Source organism: Mustelus asterias, chromosome 4 (assembly GCF_964213995.1).
Source record: "Mustelus asterias chromosome 4, sMusAst1.hap1.1, whole genome shotgun sequence".
NCBI lineage: Eukaryota > Metazoa > Chordata > Chondrichthyes > Carcharhiniformes > Triakidae > Mustelus > Mustelus asterias.
The window spans coordinates 16,649,029-16,668,399 of NC_135804.1; the positions used below are offsets into that span (position 1 = coordinate 16,649,029).

The 19,371-nt window shown below is 44.6% G+C and overlaps 1 protein-coding gene across 3 annotated transcripts in view; it reads right to left on the minus strand.

Moving 5' to 3' along the window:
* The window catches only part of LOC144492509 (rifampicin phosphotransferase-like), a 189,830-nt gene that overhangs the window by 95,038 nt on the left and 75,421 nt on the right, over nucleotides 1-19,371 (minus strand). For all 3 annotated transcript variants that reach the window (XM_078210601.1, XM_078210602.1, XM_078210600.1), the window contains exons 8-11: nucleotides 13,727-13,779; nucleotides 2,872-2,999; nucleotides 2,167-2,323; nucleotides 1,887-2,073 (exon numbers count right to left, since the gene is read on the minus strand). In XM_078210601.1, coding sequence (XP_078066727.1) covers nucleotides 1,887-2,073; nucleotides 2,167-2,323; nucleotides 2,872-2,999; nucleotides 13,727-13,779 — 525 coding nt within the window. The remainder of the gene's footprint in view (nucleotides 1-1,886; nucleotides 2,074-2,166; nucleotides 2,324-2,871; nucleotides 3,000-13,726; nucleotides 13,780-19,371) is intronic.

A 19,371-nucleotide genomic window follows, 5' to 3' on the forward strand; every position in this document is an offset into this window, starting at 1 on the left:
AGAATCTTCTCCAACAACTTCCCCACCACGGACGTCAAGCTCACCGGCCTATAATTACCCGGGTTATCCTTCCTACCCTTCTTAAATAACGAGACCACATTAGCTATCCTCCAATCCTCTGGGACCTCACCTGCGTCCAGTGACGAGACAAAGATTTGCGTTAGAGGCCCAGCGATTTCATCTCTCGTCTCCCTGAGCAGCCTTGGATAGATTCCATCAGGCCCTGGGGATTTGTCAGTCTTTATATTCTCTAACAAACCTAACACTTCCTCCTTTGTAATGGCCTACATGTGACTCTAGACCCACAGCAATGTGGTTGACTCTTAAAACTCCCTCAAGGATGGGCAATAAATGCTGACCCAACCAAATGCCCACTTTCCATGAACAAATTAAAAAAAGATTCTAAACGGCACTGCAACTTGGAACCTCTCAAGTCTTTCACCCGCTTACATTGTCCACCAGATGAGGCCCTCCATTCCTGTGAATATTCAAGGTTCCCTTACAAATGATTGATAATCCATATTTGCACAAATATTGGGTGTCATCACAGAACTGGCCTTTTGAAATCAAATTCACAAGGCAAAAAATGTAATGTGGGAGCCATTAAAAGTATAAAGAACCCTGTGCAGCAATTAAATAGACGTATGACAGAAATAGTAACAATGTGCTTGAAAACTATCTTTTCATTTCTAAGTGGCCAGTTCAATTCCAAAATGTGCAGATCTGATTAAGCGCTCAGCTGTATCTGGCAGCTGTTGAAGATCAAAATATAAAACGATCTGAATTAATTTTCCAGATCACTGGTACACATCACAAAGAAATAACATTGAGAGAATCGTATCTGATGCATTCCCAACATGCTTATGTGAGAACATTTGAAAGTTGATTTTTCCGATGTTAACAGAGAAGCCTCTGTGGTGACTGAGCATGCTGCAGGAAGTACAGATATGCTCCCAAAGATCTCCCATCTATTTAAAGTAGTGGATAGGGAGGGACCCATGGATAGTTCACCTGTGAGTTTATGAGTTGAACAGTCGAATCAGCCAATTGAATTATTTTGACAATATGTCTGTAACGCATAGCGCTCATTGACTGGCGGCTACATCAGGTGGCACAGTGGTTAACACTGCTGCCTCACAACGTCAGGGACCCGGGTTCAATTCTGACCTTGGGTGGAGTTTGCACGTTCTTTATTTAAATTATTTTTTTATTAGTCACAAGAAGGCTTACATTAACACTGCAATGAAGTTACTGTGAAAATCCCCTAGTCGCCACACTCTGACACCTGTTCGGGTACACTGAGGGAGAATTTATCATGGCCAATGCACCTAATCAACATGTCTTTTGGACTTGTGGGAGGAAACCGGAGGAAACCCACGCAGACACGAAGAGAACATGTAAACTCTGCACAGACAGTGACCCGAGCCAGGGTCCCTGGCGCTGTGAGGCAGCAGTGCTAACCACTGTGCCACCGTGCTCCCCATGTGGGTTTCCTCTGGGTGCTCCAGTTTCCTCCCATATTCCAAAGGTGTGATCGACAAGGCTAAATGGCCCCTTAGTGTCAGAGGGACTAGCGGGGTAAATATGTGGAGTTATAGGGATAGGGCCTGGGTGGGATTGTTGTTGATGCTGACTCAATGGGCCAAATGACCTCCTTCTGCACTGCAGGGATTCTATGATTCTATCTCCAGCACCAATTATTCTAACCAGAAACCCTATTCGAGTGAGGTGGTAGGGATGGACTTTAGCTCCAGGCAAGCCCTGACCTTACAGCCCCACTGAAACTGCTATCAGACTTACCCTCAATCCCTGTTTTGTCCCTCGCCAACAAAAATTCAACACAACATTCTGGCCACCTCACAACATTTTTTGCTTTCTTTACCCACCTGATTCCCGACGCGTTTCAGCATTTCTGTTAGCTGTGCCAGCTGAGCTCCTTTACTGCCCACCACTGCAGCGCACTGGCACACCTCATCAGAGAACGCCAACACCAACTTGGAGCACTCTGGCACCACAGGTTCCCGGAACGGTTCAGCTGGCATGAAGTCTGGAGCCTGTCGGCCACTTTCATTTCTGACAGATGGCAAAAGAAACCCATTACTTGCTCAGCATAAGAAAAAAAAGCTTTTGGTCACTATATGGATTAGCTTTTTACAGAAAACATACCTGTAATGAAGTTCAGTTATACCCCAGCCGCGAACAGTTAAATTCAAACGGTAGTTGGCCACACATTCATGGATTCTACTTTCCCACTTTAATCCGCCATACATGACAGGGGAAGCATTTTTATCAATTGACACTTGTAGGTGATATAACTGTCCTTCTGTAGCAAGAAAGAGAAATGTGTAATAATATCATTTTAAAAACTGACGATTTCCAAAGGTCTAGCTAGATATATATATATTTCTATATTTTAATAACCCACATAGTTTGTAGTTTGTATTTCCTATAGTCAATGCTATAGGGTGGCACGGTGGCACAGTGGTTAGCACTGCTGCCTCACAGTGTCAGGGACCCGGGTTCAATTGCGGCCTTGGGTGACTGCCTGTGTGGAATTTGTACATTCTCCCCGTGTCTGCGTGGGTTTTCTCCGGGTGCTCCGATTTCCTCCCACAGCCTAAAGATGTGCAGATTATCAGCTTGGCCATGCTAAATTGCCCTTTTGTGTCAGGGTAAATACATGAGAGGATGGGGCCTGGGTGGGATTGTGGTCGGTGCAGACTCGATGGGCTGAATGGCCTCCTTCTGCACTGTAGGGATTCTATGAATACGTAGCACAGCACAGTTTTGCAGCATGATTTATTGCATCTGTCCAGCAGTACAATATGTAAATGTAGATGCACAAGTGTACACATTCTCTCATAATCTTACCTGCTGTAAATCTGAATCTGTACAGGTCAGCAATGATCCCGTCATCAGCAATATCCGCTAAAGAAGCATCTGACCAGTCAATCGCAACCTTCCTCCCATTTGGGAACATCACATAACCTATATTCATACTGGAAGGACATCATCAGCTATTTACAAACTGAACAAGTTGAAGTTTCCTTTGATATTATTCTACATTAAGGGCATCACACGAACAATGTTTCTTGTTGCGCGGACTTTTAAGTTGTTAAAAGTATGAAAACATTGATTACTAATATTGCATAATTCAATTTGCCAAGTGATTTGGTATTGAAATACATAAAGGATGTACACATATCAATTCCAGTGGCAGCCGTCAGTCTCATTAGATGGTGGTGCCCAACTCTCAGTGTTAAGCTCATCAGCCATATTGTGTTAACCCAAGACTTGGCAAAATTAGTGGAAACTTTAGGTTGCCCAAACATCGAGTGCCATTCTTGACCTGGCCAAAGGAATGCTGATTCTTCCACGGGGCGTGGTTGCGCTGGCTAGGCCAGCATTTCTTCCCCATCCCTAATCGCCTCAAACGGAGTGGCCATTTCAGCATTGCTGTAGAGCTGGGCTGGAATTTTAGCGGCACGCCAACTGAGGCTCACAGAACGGAACTCTCCGTTGGAGTCGGGTGGGATTTTACGAGCCTTGCCCGAGCGAGGTTGTAAAATCCCGGCCTGGAGTTAGATGTCGTGATGTGGAGATGCCGGCGTTGGACTGGGGTAAACACAGTAAGAAGTTTAACAACACCAGGTTAAAGTCCAACAGGTTTATTTGGTAGCAAAAGCCACACAAGCTTTCGGAGCTCTAAGCCCCTTCTTCAGGTGAGTGGGAATGTACAGGTGGACCTTTTAAACCACCATCTAATGTACATTAGAGCTCCGAAAGCTTGTGTGGCTTTTGCTACCAAATAAACCTGTTGGACTTTAACCTGGTGTTGTTAAACTTCTTACTGTTAGATGTCGGCCAGACCAGGTAAGGACAGCTGTTTTCCATCCCTACAGGGCATTTGTGAACCAAGTGGGCTTTCACAACAATTGATATAATTAAACTTTCAATTCCAGATTTTTATCAAATTCAAATTTTACCCTTGGCTTCAGGTGGGATTCGAACCCAGGCCCCCAGAGCTTTACCCTGGGTCTCCGGATTACTAGCATAGTGAAAAACCACTGTGCCACCAACTCCTACATTGTGATTGGAACTGGCTCGGTTGCAGCAGGTGCCAGAAAAATGACATATTTAGTTATCTGTTCATTTTTGGGCCCCCGTCCAGACTTTTGTCAGTGTTTATGCCCTTCGCCTTCCACAGCAGACACGATGTCCCCAGCCTTGCACTCAACCCTGTCCTGGAACACCGAGATAACAAAGAACTCCTCCTTTTTGACTCCAGCTCAGTTTTCAACAACACTCCCACAAAACTCAAAGAACAAATAAAATTACAGCACAGGAACAGGCCCTTCGGCCCTCCAAGCCTGCACCAACCATGCTGCCCGACTTAACGAAAACTCCCTAACCTTCCGGGTACCATATCCCCCTGTTCCCTTCCTATTCATATATTTGTCAAGACGCCCCTTAAAAGTCACTAGCGTATCCGCTTCCACTATCTCCCCCGGCAACGAGTTCCAGGCACCCACCACCCTCTGTGTGAAAAATCTGCCTCGTACATCTCTTTAAACCTTGCCCCTCGCACCTTAAACCTGTGTCCCCTAGTAATTGACTTCCACCCTGGGAAAAAGCTTCTGACTATCCACTCTGTTCATGCCCTTCATAATCTTGTATCAGTTCGCCCCTCAACCTCCGTCGTTCCAGTGAGCACAAACCAAGTTTCTCCAAACTCTCCCCATAGCTAATGCCCTCCATACCAGGCAACATCCTGGTAAATCTTTTCTGTCCCCTCTTCAAAGCCTCAGCATCCTTCTGGTAGTGTGGCGACCAGAATTGAACACTATATTCCAAGTGCGGCCAAACACTAAGGTTCTATAAAGCTGCAACATGACTTGCCAATTTTTAAACACAATGCCCCAGCCGATGAAGGCAAGCATGCCGTTTACCTTCTGGACTACCTTCTCCACCTGCATTGCCACTTTCAGTGTATACCCAAATCCCTTTGCCTATCAATATTCTTAAGTGTTTTGCCATAAAAACAGCACCTTCCAAATCCATGACATCTCAAAGCATGTCACAGGTCACAGATGCTGACCAAATCTGTAACTCGATGGATTGGGTGATAATTGATGAGCGTGATGAAAGCATCTTTACCTCTACAACACTTCTTATAACTGTAGTCTGCTTGAAACCATTTGTTCTGTGAATCTACTGCATATACAAGTCAGGAGTGTGATGGAATACTCCCCACTTGCCTGGATGGGAGCAGCTCCAACAACACTCAAGGAGCTCGACACCATCCAGGATAAAGCACCCCGCTTGATTGGCACCCCATCCACAAACATTCAATCTCTCCACCACCGATGCTCAGTAGCAGCAGTGTGTACTATCTACAAGATGCACTGCAGCAATTCACCAAAGATCCTTAGACAGCACCTTCCAAACCCACAACCACTTCCATCTAGAATGACAAGGGCAGCAGATACCTGGGAACACCACCACCTGCAAGTTCCCCTCACAAGCCACTCAAACTCATCTCCAAACTCCGTGGTCTGGGCCTCGGCTCCTCCCTCTGCAACTGGATCTTGAACTTCCTAACTCACAGACCACAATCAGTAGGCAACAACACTTCCTCCACGATCATCCTCAACACCGATGCCCCACAAGGCTGTGTTCTCAGCCCCTAACTATACTCCTTATACACTTATGTCTGTGTGGCCAAATTCCCCTCCAATTCGATTTTCAAATTTGCTGATGACACCACCGTCATGGGTCGGATCTCAAACAATAACGAGACAGAGTACAGGAATGGGATAGAGAATCTGGTGAACTGGTGCGGCAACAATGATCTCTCCCTCAATGTCAACAAAACAAAGGAGATTGTCATCGACTTCAGGAAGCATAAAGGAGAACATGCCCCTGTCTACATCAATGGGGATGAGGTAGAAAGGGTCGAGAACTTCAAGTTTTTAGGTGTCCAGGTCACCAACAACGTGTCCTGGTCCCCCCATGCCGACACTATAGTTAAGAAAGCCCACCAATACCTCTACCTTCGCAGAAGACTTATTATTGTCACGTGTATTAACATACAGTGAAAAGTATGTTTCTTGCGCGCTATACAGACAAAGCACACCGTTCATAGAGAAGGAAACGAGAGAGTGCAGAATGTAGTGTTACAGTCATAGCTAGGTGTAGAGAAAGATCAACTTAATGCAAGGTAGGTCCATTCAAAAGTCTGACAAAAGCAGGGAAGTCCAAGCAGTCCAAAGATGTGCGGGTTAGGTTGATTGGCCATGCTAAAATTGCCCCTTAGTGTCCTGCGATGCGTAGGTTAGAGGGATTAGTGGGTAAAATATGTAGGGATATGGGGGTAGGGCCTGGGTGGGATTGTGGTCGGTGCAGCCTCGATGGGCCGAATGGCCTCTTTCTGTACTGTCGGGATTCTATGATTCTCTTCTAAGCTGTTCTTGAGTCGGTTGGTACGTGATCACAGACTTTTGTATCTTTTTCCTGATGGAAGAAGGTGGAAGAGAGTATGTCTGGGATGCGTGGGGTTCTTGGTTATGCAGGCTGCTTTTCCGAGGCTGCGGAAGTGTAGACAGTGTCAATGGATGGGAGGCTGGTTTGCGTCATGGACTGGGCTTCATTCACGACCCTTTGTAGTTACTTGCGGTCTTGGGCAGAGCAGGAGCCATACCAAGCTGTGATACAACCGGAAAGAATGCTTTCTATGATGCATCTGTAGAAGTTGGCGAGAGTTGTAGCGGACATGCAAAATTTCCTTAGTCTCCTGAGAAAGTAGAGTTGTTGGTGGGCTTTCTTAACTATAGCCTGGACACAAAACCAATTTCCAAACAGGATAAACATCTTTTGTTGAAGACATCATGATAAAGTCATGGTACATGGGCCACTGTAAGGTCGAACAAATAATATTGTCTTGATGAACTGCAAAGTCTAGTTTAACATCTGGACGTCTTACCCTATCTCCCCTGCTTCTGTTGAAAGTTTGGTGCCATCACCTGCAAGACTGATTCATCTCTGTGCGCCTACCTCACCTTGTGAAATTAACAGCACCGGAAAAGTGGATTATCCAGCATCGTTTTTAGCCCACCAACCTCCATGAAAGAATATGTCACTGGATTATGATTTCAGACTCTGGAACACATGTGAAACAATATTTCTTTTCCCTGTGGTCTCTGTACCATGAATCTTTCTTTTCTCTATCCCACTCTTTGCTACCTGAATACATTTTAAGTGTGTGTAAATAAACTAATCCTTTGAGCTCATCCTCTCGTGAGTTTGCTCTGGAGTTTTTAATAGAATACAGGATTGCACCAAATCTGAGGAGTTGGGAATATGGCACTGCTTATAAAGAGGGACACGGTAAGAACTTCTTACCGTGTTCACCCCAGTCCAACGCCGGCATCTCCACATTATAAAGAGGGAAGCAACAAAACACCTTTCTATCTATGGATAGATTGTAAAAGAAAAAAATTAGTCTTGATTTGGAAGAAGGTGTAACTGGTGTAATCAGCAAGTTTGCGGATGACACGAAGATGGCTGGACTTGCGGATAGCGATGAACATTGTCGGACAATACAGCAGGATATAGATAGGCTGGAAAATTGGGCGGAGAGGTGGCAGATGGAATTTAATCCAGATAAATGCGAAGTGATGCATTTTGGAAGAAATAATGTAGGGAGGAGTTATACAATAAATGGCAGAGCCATCAAGAGTATAGAAACACAGAGGGACCTAGGTGTGCAAGTCCACAAATCCTTGAAGGTGGCAACACAGGTGGAGAAGGTGGTGAAGAAGGCATATGGTATGCTTGCCTTTATAGGACGGGGTACAGAGTATAAAAGCTGAAGTCTGATGATGCAGCTTTATAGAACGCTGGTAGGCCACATTTGGAATACTGCATCCAGTTCTGGTTGCCGCACTACCAGAAGGATGTGGAGGCGTTAGAGAGAGTGCAGAGAAGGTTTACCAGGATGTTGCCTGGTATGGAGGGTCTTAGCTATGAGGAGAGATTGGATAAACTGGGGTTGTTCTCCCTGGAAAGACGGAGAATGAGGGGAGATCTAATAGAGGTGTACAAGATTATGAAGGGGATAGATAGGGTGAATGGTGGGAAGCTTTTTCCCAGATCAGAAGTGACGATCACGAGGGGTCACAGGCTCAAGGTGAGAGGGGCGAAGTATAACTCAGATATTAGAGGGATGTTTTTTACACAGAGGGTGGTGGGGGCCTGGAATGCGCTGCCAAGTAGGGTGGTGGAAGCAGACACGCTGACATCGTTTAAGACTTACCTGGATAGTCACATGAGCAGCCTGGGAATGGAGGGATACAAACGATTGGTCTAGTTGGACCAAGGAGTGGCACAGGCTTGGGGGGCCGAAAGGCCTGTTTCCTGTGCTGTACTGTTCTTTGTTCTTTAAATTAACCTCTCTACGTCCATGACACATACCAAGCCTGGTAATGATGAGGAGTGACAACAGGGACCTCTGCAAGACAATTTGAGAGTACTCCACCAGGACAAACTCGTGGGGCCCTGACTATAACATATGGAGAGGAGTACTCAGACAGCATGGTATCCCAGAGACTCTACACACAAGCATCCTTAGGATGGCAGTCGCTCTCAGCAGATCAGAGCAGGTATGGATTTGTATTCTCCTGAGGTGACAAAGCAGACCTATTCAAGTACAATGCTACTCTTCTCACTCTGAGGAAGGGGAAGAAAAGTAATGCTAAACACAGCCTGTTCCCCCTACACCTGCCAGATTACCATGTCTGGCTGGTCATCCACTCATGCGGTTGAAATGTAAAGGACAGGACATCGCAGGAACCTTGCTTCATGGAATGCAAGGATACTTCTAGACATCAGTAATGAGACAAGAGCACAGAACAGCCCTTATAGCCAGAATGGGGTGGTACAACATCAACTTGCTGCTGTAAGTGAAACAAGGCTCACTGAGGGATTAGCAAGTCCAAGGACCAGCCTCAACATCGGGTGTGAGCTTTAACTTTCAATCTGAATGAACAAGCAAATTTGACTTCGTCCATATGAGGATTAGTCATCGACTCATGATTCTTTGTTTGTTTGAGTCATGTCCCTGTCGGTAACCAGTATCGAATACTCATTACTAGAATCATAGAATCATCGAATTCCTACATTGTAGAAGGTGGCCATTCGGCCCATCGTGTCTGCACCGACTCTCCGAAAGAGATTTTACCCAGGCCCTATCCCCGTAATCCCAGATATTTACCCTATTGATCCCCCTAATCTACATATCTATGGACACTAAAGGGCAATTTAGCATGGCCAATCCACGTAACCTGCACATCTTTGGAGGAAACCGGAGCACCCGGAGGAAACCCGCGCACAGATGGGGAGAATGTGCAAAACTCCACACAGGCAGTCGCTCAAGGCCAGAATTGAACCCGGGTCCTTGGTGCTGTGAGGCAGCAATGCTAACCAATGTGGAATCCCCAAGACACTATCATTCGTGTCCATGCTACAACAATGACACATACAGACAATGTCAAAGATGCATTATATGAGGACCTCTGCAAGACAATTTGAGAGTACTCCACCAGGACAAACTCGTGGGGCCCTGACTATAACATATGGAGAGGAGTACTCAGACAGCATGGTATTCCAGAGAAACCGCAGTGGCCATGTTGTTTTAAGTGCAGTGATTTGAACTAACAATCACAAGCACCAACTTCCAGGAAGCAGACAAACTGAAAACCACATGGATGCAACCCAGATCTAAACACTGGCAAAACATGGACATGATTTTGCAGCACATCAAATTAAAGAAAGTTCAATAAGGACCTCTATTTGGTGTTAATTGCCCTGACCAAGTACACTGTGAAGGCCAATGGAGGTTTCTGCACAAATATGGCTTCCCTGAAAAGATTATCGGTGTATTTAGCTCATTTCTTAATGGCCTGATGCACAGTGTGATGCAAAGTGGCACTTCATCAGATGCCTTTCTTGTCACCAATGGCACCACTTCTGTGGCTGTGTACTCACTCCTGCTCTGCTTGTCACATACTCTGCGGCCATGGTCCCATAACGCACCCAACACAGGAGTACACATTCAATTCAGGACAGATAGCAACCTCTACATCTTGCAAAGGTCAAGGTTACTCATGTTTACTGAACAGCTAGCAACTGGTTGAACTCTTGTTTGGGGATGACTATCCTCTCACGACACATAGTCCAGAGGACATTGAGCTGCTTGTTGACTGCTCTGACTTGGCAACACTCCTGAAAAAGACAGATGTCTTGTATCAGTCCACCCCTGGCTACTTAATCACAGTAAGAAGTCTCACAACACCAGGTTAAAGTCCAACAGGTTTATTTGGTAGCAAATGCCACTAGCTTTCGGAGTGCTGCTAGTGGCATTTGCTACCAAACGAGCAGCGCTCTGAAAGCTCGTGGCATTTGCTACCAAATGAACCTGTTGGACTTTAACCTGGTGTTGTGAGACTTCTTACTGTGTTTACCCCAGTCCAACGCCGGCATCTCCACATCATACTTAATCACAGACCTGGCAGTCACTATTTACAACACCATCCTCTGTTCAGTACACAAGCTGTGCTATCTTTGGAGTATCCTCTGGAGTAACATTACACTGGATGATGAAATCAAGGACTCACCCACAACTTTGTATAGAGCATGGAGTTTGTCTCAGAACAAAGATCAAATTCAAACAGGCAGTGATTCTTATATCACTCCTTTATGGCTGTAAGATTGAGACAACTTACCGGCATCACATGAAACAGGTAGACGTAATCAATCTTTGCTGTCTAAATGCTGTCATCATGTTCCAAACTTAGATATAGATAACAAGCGGACTTATGTCAGACTCCTATTTATTGACGACAGCTCAGCCTTCAACACAACACGAAACTCATCTCTAAACTCCGTGGCCTGGGCCTCGGCACCTCCCTCTGCGACTGCATCCTGAACTTCCTAACTCACAGACCACTATCAGTAAGGAAAGGCAACAACACCTCCTCCACGATAATCCTCAACACTGGTGCCCCATAAGGCTGTGTTCTCAGCCCCCTACTATACTCCTTGTACACCTATGGCTGTGCAGCCAAAATTCCCCTCCAATTTGATTTTCAAGTTTGCTGATGACACCACCGTAGTGGGTCGGATCTCAAACAATGACGAGACAGAGTACAGGAATGAGATAGAGAATCTGGTGAACTGGTGTGGCAACAATAATCTCTCCCTCAATGTCAACAAAATGAAGGAGATTGTCATCGACTTCAGGAAGCATAAAGGAGAACATGCCCATGCCTACATCAATGGGGACAAAGTAGAAAGGGTCGAGAGCTTCAAGTTTTTAGGTGTCCAGATCACCAACAACCTGTCCTGGTCCCCCCATGCCGACACTATAGTTAAGAAAGTCCACCAATGCCTCTACTTTCTCAGAAGACTAAAGGAATTTGGCATGTCAGCTATGACTCTCAGCAACCTTTACAGATGCACTATAGAAAGCATTCTTTCTGGTTGTATAACAGTTTGATATGGTTCCTGCTCTGCCCAAGACCGCAAGAAACTACAAAAGGTCGTGAATGAAGCCCAGTCCATCACGCAAACCAGCCTCCCATCCATGGAGTCTGTCCACACTTCCCGCTGCCTCGGCAAAGTAGCCAGCATAATTAAGGACCCCATGAATCCTGGACATTCTCTCTTCCACCTTCTTCCTTCGGGAAAAAGATCCAAAAGTCTGAGGTCACGTACCAACTGACTCAAGAACAGCTTCTTCCCTGCTGCTGTCAGACTTTTGAATGGACATACCTTGCATAAAGTTGATATTTTGCTATACCCGAGCCATGACTGTAACATTACATTCTGCACTCTCTCCTTTCCTTCTCTATGAACGGTATGCTTTGTCTGTATTGCATGCAAGAAACAATACTTTTCACTGTATGTTAATACATGTGATAATAATAAATCAAATCAAATCAAAATCAAATATAAAGCAATCTGAAAATTAACTTCAGGGTTTGCAAGTTGAATCCAAATGCAAGGCCAAAAGAAAATGCCACACATGCGATACCAGACAGTAAAGCAGTCTTCTTTATTTTAACCTGTTAAACATTCAGCTGTTGATGTAATGGGAAAATCCATTGTCACCCACTGAACACATCAGAAAAAGTTAGGGCTGGTACATTAAGGCCTAAACCAGCCTCCCATCCATTGACTATGTCTACACTTCCCACTGCCTCGGAAAAGCAGCCAGCATAATTAAGGACCCCACGCACCCCGGACATTCTCTCTTCCACCTTCTTCCGTCAGGGAAAAGATACAAGATGGCGGCACGGTAGCACAGTGGTTAGCACTGCTGCTTCACAGCTCCAGGGTCCCGGGTTCAATTCCCGGCTCGGGTCACTGTCTGTGTGGAGTTTGCACATTCTCCTCGTGTTTGCGTGGGTTTCCTCCAGGTGCTCCGGTTTCCTCCCACAGTCCAAAGATGTGCAGGTTAGGTTGATTGGCCAGGTTAAAATTGCCCCTGAGATGCGTAGGTTAGAGGGATTAGCGGGTAAAATATGTGGGGGTAGGGCCTGGGTGGGATTGTGGTCGGTGCAGACTCGATGGGCCGAATGGCCTCCTTCTGCACTGTAGGGTTTCTATTCTATGAAAAGTATGAGGCCAACCGACTCAAGAACAGTTTCTTCCCTGCTGCTGTTAGACTTTTGAATGGACCTACCTTGCATTAAGTTGATCTTTCTCTACACCCTAGCTATGACTGTGGCACTACATTCTGCACTCTCTCGTTTCCTTCTCTATGTACAGTATGCTTTGTCTGTATAGCGCACAAGAAACAATACTTTTCATTGTATACTAATACATGTGACAATAATAAATCAAATCAAAATGAATTTTTATTCCGTTTGATTTACTTACAGCCAGACAACAGATGAGATCTTCCAGGCCCCCCCATGCTAGGACCTGCTGTGGGGAAGCAATGGGTCAGCCAAAAGTCCATTGACTTTCAGTGTGGGTGGAAGGTCCCAGTGGCAGAAGGGGCTGGAAAATCCCAGCCAATCTCTGGTCCTGAAAACTTCTCTTTACAAATGTGGAGTCACATTCCTTCAGAGTTTACTGTTGGAGATTCTTAAAAAGTCAAAAATTAAAATTAAGTTTTTAGATGTTTTCTAGTTCTCTTAATCCCAGCTTTCATCCTTCTCTATTTTGCTTTCCGTATATGATTTCACATTCAATTAAATATGCTAATTTAAACATTAGACTGTGGGTGTGATTTTCCAGCCATGCTTGCCCCGAAATCGGAAAATCCAGCCCGAGGTCTACGGACCTTTCCATGGTCCGTCCCTCGCCCGCTCCGATTCCCGTGGCGGGTGGAAGGGGAAAATTCATCCATCTATGTGGTTCAATTTGATTGGTGGAGGAGACACGCTGCTACTTGCCTTATTCAGACAAATCCCAGTCTGCTGCACTGAAAGAGATATCTAATTATTTTAAGTTGCCTTGCAAAAGCCCAGAAACATCCTGCGGGCAGCTATCGGAGTAATGAATGGCAACGATCGAAAAAGTCAGGCAAAGTGTTTCAATGAGGATCATTATGAGAATATTAAATAATTAATCATCTGCATTGTCTCAAATGAATAAAGTCTCTCGCCTCCAGATAACAAGTCACAAACCTTACGAGAGTGCGTCAGCACATATTACTTACTTTGTGGTGGTTGCAGAAATACAGAGCGCAATTAAATTCACTGATAATCCATTCTACAGGAAATAAAGAAACAGTGAACCATTGGACCATTTTCCAAGCAGCACTAAGCAATCCTAATAATGTAAGTTCATTAGGCAAGATTCCACCCATTCTCTGATGGATGGATAATATAGGTCATATTTATAACACTTAACATTTTTTTTAAAATTACACTTCTAAACCTTTGTTGGTTCAAGACATTTGGTATTTCATGAATCTTGAATTTGAACTTATAATACCATGACCATAAAAGATCAACAGCACCTCAGAATTTGGTAATGAAGTCTATCACCAACTTCTTAAGGGCATGTCTGCATCACCAGAGTTATCAGTATGAATTAATTAATTGTTAAGGACAAGAAGATGGATTTTAACTAATAAAGTTAATTTATTAGTGTCACAAATAGGCTTACATTAACACTGCAATGAAGTGACTGTGAAAATCCCCTAGTCGCCACACTCCGGCGCCTTTTCGGGTACACTAAGGGAAAATTTAGCATGACAAATGCACCCTAACCAGCATGTCTTTCAGACTGTGGGAGGAAACAGGAGCACCCGGAAGAAACCCCACATAGACACAGGGAGACTGCGCACAGACAGTGACCCAAGCTGGGAATCGAACCTGGGTTCCTGGCATTGTGAGGCAGCGAAAAAGCGGGGAATGTATGCAGGGTGATGTGGCCTCCATTGGCAACAGCAAGTGTGAGAATAATTACCAACTATTTACCGCGAAATTCAAATCAAAGGGCAGCTATTATCAAAGAAATTATGAATGGCCTGGACCTCAAGGGTATTTGAGCACAAAAATCCTTATCTGACAAAAGGGGGGTGGGGGGGTTGGAATTTTCCAGTCATTCATGCTGGCAGCTTTTCTGGTCCCGCTGCAGTCAATAGACATTTGGGTGAGTGCCAAGCTCTCTGTCCTCACTTGCAATGGCAGTGGGGAATGAATGGCCAGAAAATTCCGGCCAAGGTATGTCTAAAATGCTGTTTTATATTATCTTCCTCAGTGTTCCCAATAGGAGAATTATGATTCTATAGACTCTGGAATAGTTCCTACAGATTAGAAGATAGTTAATGTTAGCCAACTATTGGGGAAATAAATAGTGATGTCTTGAGGAGTGTACATATTACAGAGAAGGGGATGCTGGAAATCTTAAAGCGCATCAAGGTAGATAAATCTGCAGGACCTGATGAGGTATATCCCAGGACGTTGTGGGAGGCTGGGGAGGAAATTGCGGGTCCCCTAGCCGAGATATTTGAATCATCGATAATCACGGGTGAGGTGCCTGAAGATTGGAGAGTGGCAAATGTTGTGTCTTCGTTTAAAAAGGGCTGCAGGGAAAAGCTTGGGAACTACAGGCCAGTTAGCCTCACATCTGTGGTGGGTAAGTTGTTGGAAGGCATTTTGAGAGACAGGATCTACAGGCATTTAGAGATGCAAGGACTGATTAGGGACAGTCAGCATAGCTTTGTGAGTGGAAAATCATGTCTCACAAATTTAATTGAGTTTTTTGAAGGGGTAACCAAGAAGGTAGATGAGGGCAATGCAGTTGATGTTGTCTACACGGACTTTAGCAAGGCCTTTGACAATGTACCGCATGGTAGGTTGTTGCATAAAGTTAAATCCCACGGGATCCAGGGTGAGGTGTCTAAATGGATACAAAATTGGCTTCTTGACAGAAGCCAGAGGGTGGTTGTAGAGAGTTGTTTCTCAAACTGGAGGCCTGTGACCAGCGGTGTGCCTCAGGGATCAGTGCTGGGTCCACTGTTATTTGTCATTTATATTAGTGATTTGGATGAGAATATAGGGGGCATGGTTAGTAAGTTTGCAGATGACACCAGGATTGGTGGTATAGTGGACAGTGAGGAAAGTTATCTCCGATTGCAACGAGATCTTGATCAATTGGGCCAGTGGGCTGACGAATGGCAGATGGAGTTTAATTTAGACAAATGCGAGTTGATGCATTTTGGTAGATTGAACCAGAGCAGGACTTACTCAGTTAATGGTAGGGCGTTGGGGAGAGTTACAGAACAAAGAGATCTAAGGGTACATGTTCATAGCTCCTTGAAAGTGGAGTCACAGGTGGACAGAGTGGTGAAGAAGGCATTTGGCGTGCTTGGTTTCATTGGTCAGAACATTGAATACAGGAGTTGGGACGTCTTGTTAAAGTTGTACAAGACATTAGTAAGGCCACACTTGGAATACTGTGTGCAATTCTGGTCACCCTATTATAGAAAGGATATTATTAAACTAGAAAGAGTGCAGAAAAGATTTACTAGGATGCTACCGGGACTTGATGGATTGAGTTATAAGGAGAGGCTGAATAGACTGGGACCTTTTTTCTCTGGAGCATAGGAAGCTAAGGAGTGACCTTATAGAGGTCTATAAAATAATGAGGGGCATAGATAAGGTAGATGGTCAATATCTTTTCCCAAAGATACGAACTCGTTGGGGTCTTTTAAGAGACTTCTGGATGAGTACATGGGATTTAATGGGATTGAGGGCTATAGATAGGCCTAGAGGTGGGGATGTGATCGGCGCAACTTGTGGGCCGAAGGGCCTGTTTGTGCTGTGGCTTTCTATGTTCTATGTTCAAAGGTAGGGAAGTCTAAAACTAGAGGGCATAGGTTTAAGGTGAGAGGGGAGAGATACAAAAGTGTCCAGAGGGGCAATTTTTTCACGCAGAGGGTGGTGAGTGTCTGGTACAAGCTGCCAGAGGTAGTAGTAGGGGTACAATTTTGTCTTTTGAAGAGCATTTAGATAGTTACATGGGTACATGGGTACGATGGGTATAGAGGGATGTGGGCCAAGTGTGGGCAATTGGGATTAGCTTAGGGGTTTTCAAAAAAAAGGACGGCATGGACAAGTTGGGCTGAAGGGCCTGTTTCCATGCTGTAAACCTCTATGAATCTATGACTCTATTTCAAAAAGGAGGTATACATTCCCCACTTTTTCATCCCAAAGCACGCTGGCACAGTGGTTAGCACTACTGCCTCACAGCGCCAGGGACCAGGTTCCTGGCTTGGGTCACTGTCTGTGTGACGTTTACATGGTCTCTCCATGTCTGCATGGGTTTCCTCCAGATGCTCCGGTTTCCTCCCACAGTCTGAAAAACATGCTGGTTAGGTGCATTGACTATGCTAAATGACACTATAGACCAGTCAGCCTGACTTCAGTAGTGGGAAAAATTTTAGAGTCCATTATCAAAGATTTTATACCAGAGCACATGTTTGGTTTAGTTATTAGTGTCACAAGTAGGCTTACATTAACACGGCAATGAAGTTACTGTGAAAATCCCCTAGTCACCACACTCTGGGGCCTGTTCGGGTACACCGAGAGAGAATTTAGCATGGCCAATGCACCTAACCAGCACGTCTTATGGACTGTGGGAGGAAAGCGGAGCACCCGGAGAAAATCCATGCAGACACAGGGAGAATGTGTAGACTCCGCACAGACAGTAACCCAAGGTGGAAATTGAACCCGGGTTCCTGGTGCTGTGAGGCAGCAGTGCTGAGCACTGTGCCACCGTGCCGCCCACTTGGAAAATAGTGGTAGAATCGGACAGAGGCAACATGGATTTACAAAAGGGCAATCATGTTTGATAAATCTACTGGAATTCTTTGCGAACGTAACTAGTAGACTTAATAAAGGGGATCCAGTGGATGTGGTTTATTTAGACTTTCTGAAGACTTTTGACAAAGTCCCACATAAGAGATTAACATGTAAGATCAAAGTGCATGGAATGGCGGGTAGTATATTGAGATGGAAAGAAAACTGCTTGGCAGACAGGAAAAAGAGTAGGAATAAGTAGGTAATTTTCCAAATGGCAAGCCATTACTAGTGGGGCACCAAAGGGATTGGTGCTGGGACCCCTGCTATTCACAATATATATTAATGATTTGGACAAAGGGAACTAATTGTAATATCTCCAAATTTGAGGGTAACACGAAACTGGGTGGGAGGGTGAGCTGGGAGGAGGATGCAAAGATGCTCCAGTTGATTTGGATGAGCTGAGTGAGTCGGCAAATGCATGGCAGAAGCAGTATAATATTGAATATTAGCAGCAAAAGTATATACCAGTGATAAGGAAGGACTGTAGAAAAAGATATAATCAGCCATGGATATCTAAGGAAATAAAGGAGGGTATCAAATTGAAAGAAAATGCATACAAAGTGGCAAAGATTAGTGGGAACCTAGAGGATTGGAAAATCTTTAAAGGTCAACAGAAAACCACGAAAAAAAACTATAAAGAAAAGTAAGATGGATTATGAGAGTAAACTAGCTCAGAATATAAAAACAGAGAGCAAAGGTTTCTACAAATATATAAAACGAAAAAGAGTGGTGAAAGTAAACATTGGTTCTTTAGAGGATGAGAAGGGGGATGTAATAACTGGAAATGAGAAAATGGCTGAGGCATTGAACAGGTATTTTGTGTCGGTCTTCACAGTGGAAGACACAAATAACATGCCAAAAATTGATGACAGGAAGGCTATGGCAGGTGAGGACCTAGAAACTATCATTATCACAAAAGAGGTAGTGTTGGACAAGTTAATGGGGCTAAAGGTAGACAAGTCTCCTGGTCCTGATGGAATGCATCCAGGATACTAAAAGAGATGGCAGGAGAAATAGCAAATGCACTAGTGGTAATTTACCAAAATTTGCTGGACTCTGGGGTGGTTCCCGCAGATTGGAAAACAGCAAATGTGACGCCACTGTTTTAAAAAGGAGGTAGAGAAAAGCCAGGTAACTATAGGCCAGTTAGCTTAACTTCTGTAGTAGGGAAAATGCTTGAATCTATCATCAAGGGAGAAATAGCAAGACACCTGAATATAAATTGTCCCATTGGTAAGACACAGAATGGGTTCATGAAGGGAAGGTCATGTTTGACTAATTTGGTGGAATTCTTTGAGAACATTACATGTGCAGTGGACAATGGGGAACCTGTGGATGTGGTGTATCTGGATTTCCAGAAGGCATTTGACAAGATGCCACACCAAAGACTGTTACATAAGATAAAGGTGCACGGTGTTACGGGTAATGTATTAGCATGGATAGAGGATTGGTTAACCAACAGAAAGCAAAGAGTGGAGGTAAATGGGTGTTTTTCTGGTTGGCGATCAGTGACCAGTGGTGTGCCTCAGGGATCAGTGTTGGGACTGCAATTGTTTACGATTTACATAGATGATTTGGAGTTGGGGACCAAGTGTAGACTGTCAAAATTTGCAGATGACACTAAGATGAGTGGCAGAGCAAAGTGTGCAGAGGATGCTGAAAGTCTGCAAAGGGATATAGATAGTCTAAGTGAGTGGGCGAGGGTCTGGCAGATGGAGTACAATGTTGGTAAATATGAGGTCATTCATTTTGGTAGGAATAACAGCAAAATGGACTATTATTTAAATGGTAAAAAATTGCAACATGCTGCTGTGCAGAGGGACCTGGGATATGGGGTAAACCTTTAAGGACTGAAATGAGGAGAAATTTCTTCACCCAGAGAAGTCTGTGAAATTTGCTACCACAGTTGAGGCCAAAACATTGCATGTTTTCAAGAAGAAATTAGATATGACTCTTGGGGCAAAGGGGTTCAATGGATATGGAGAGAAGG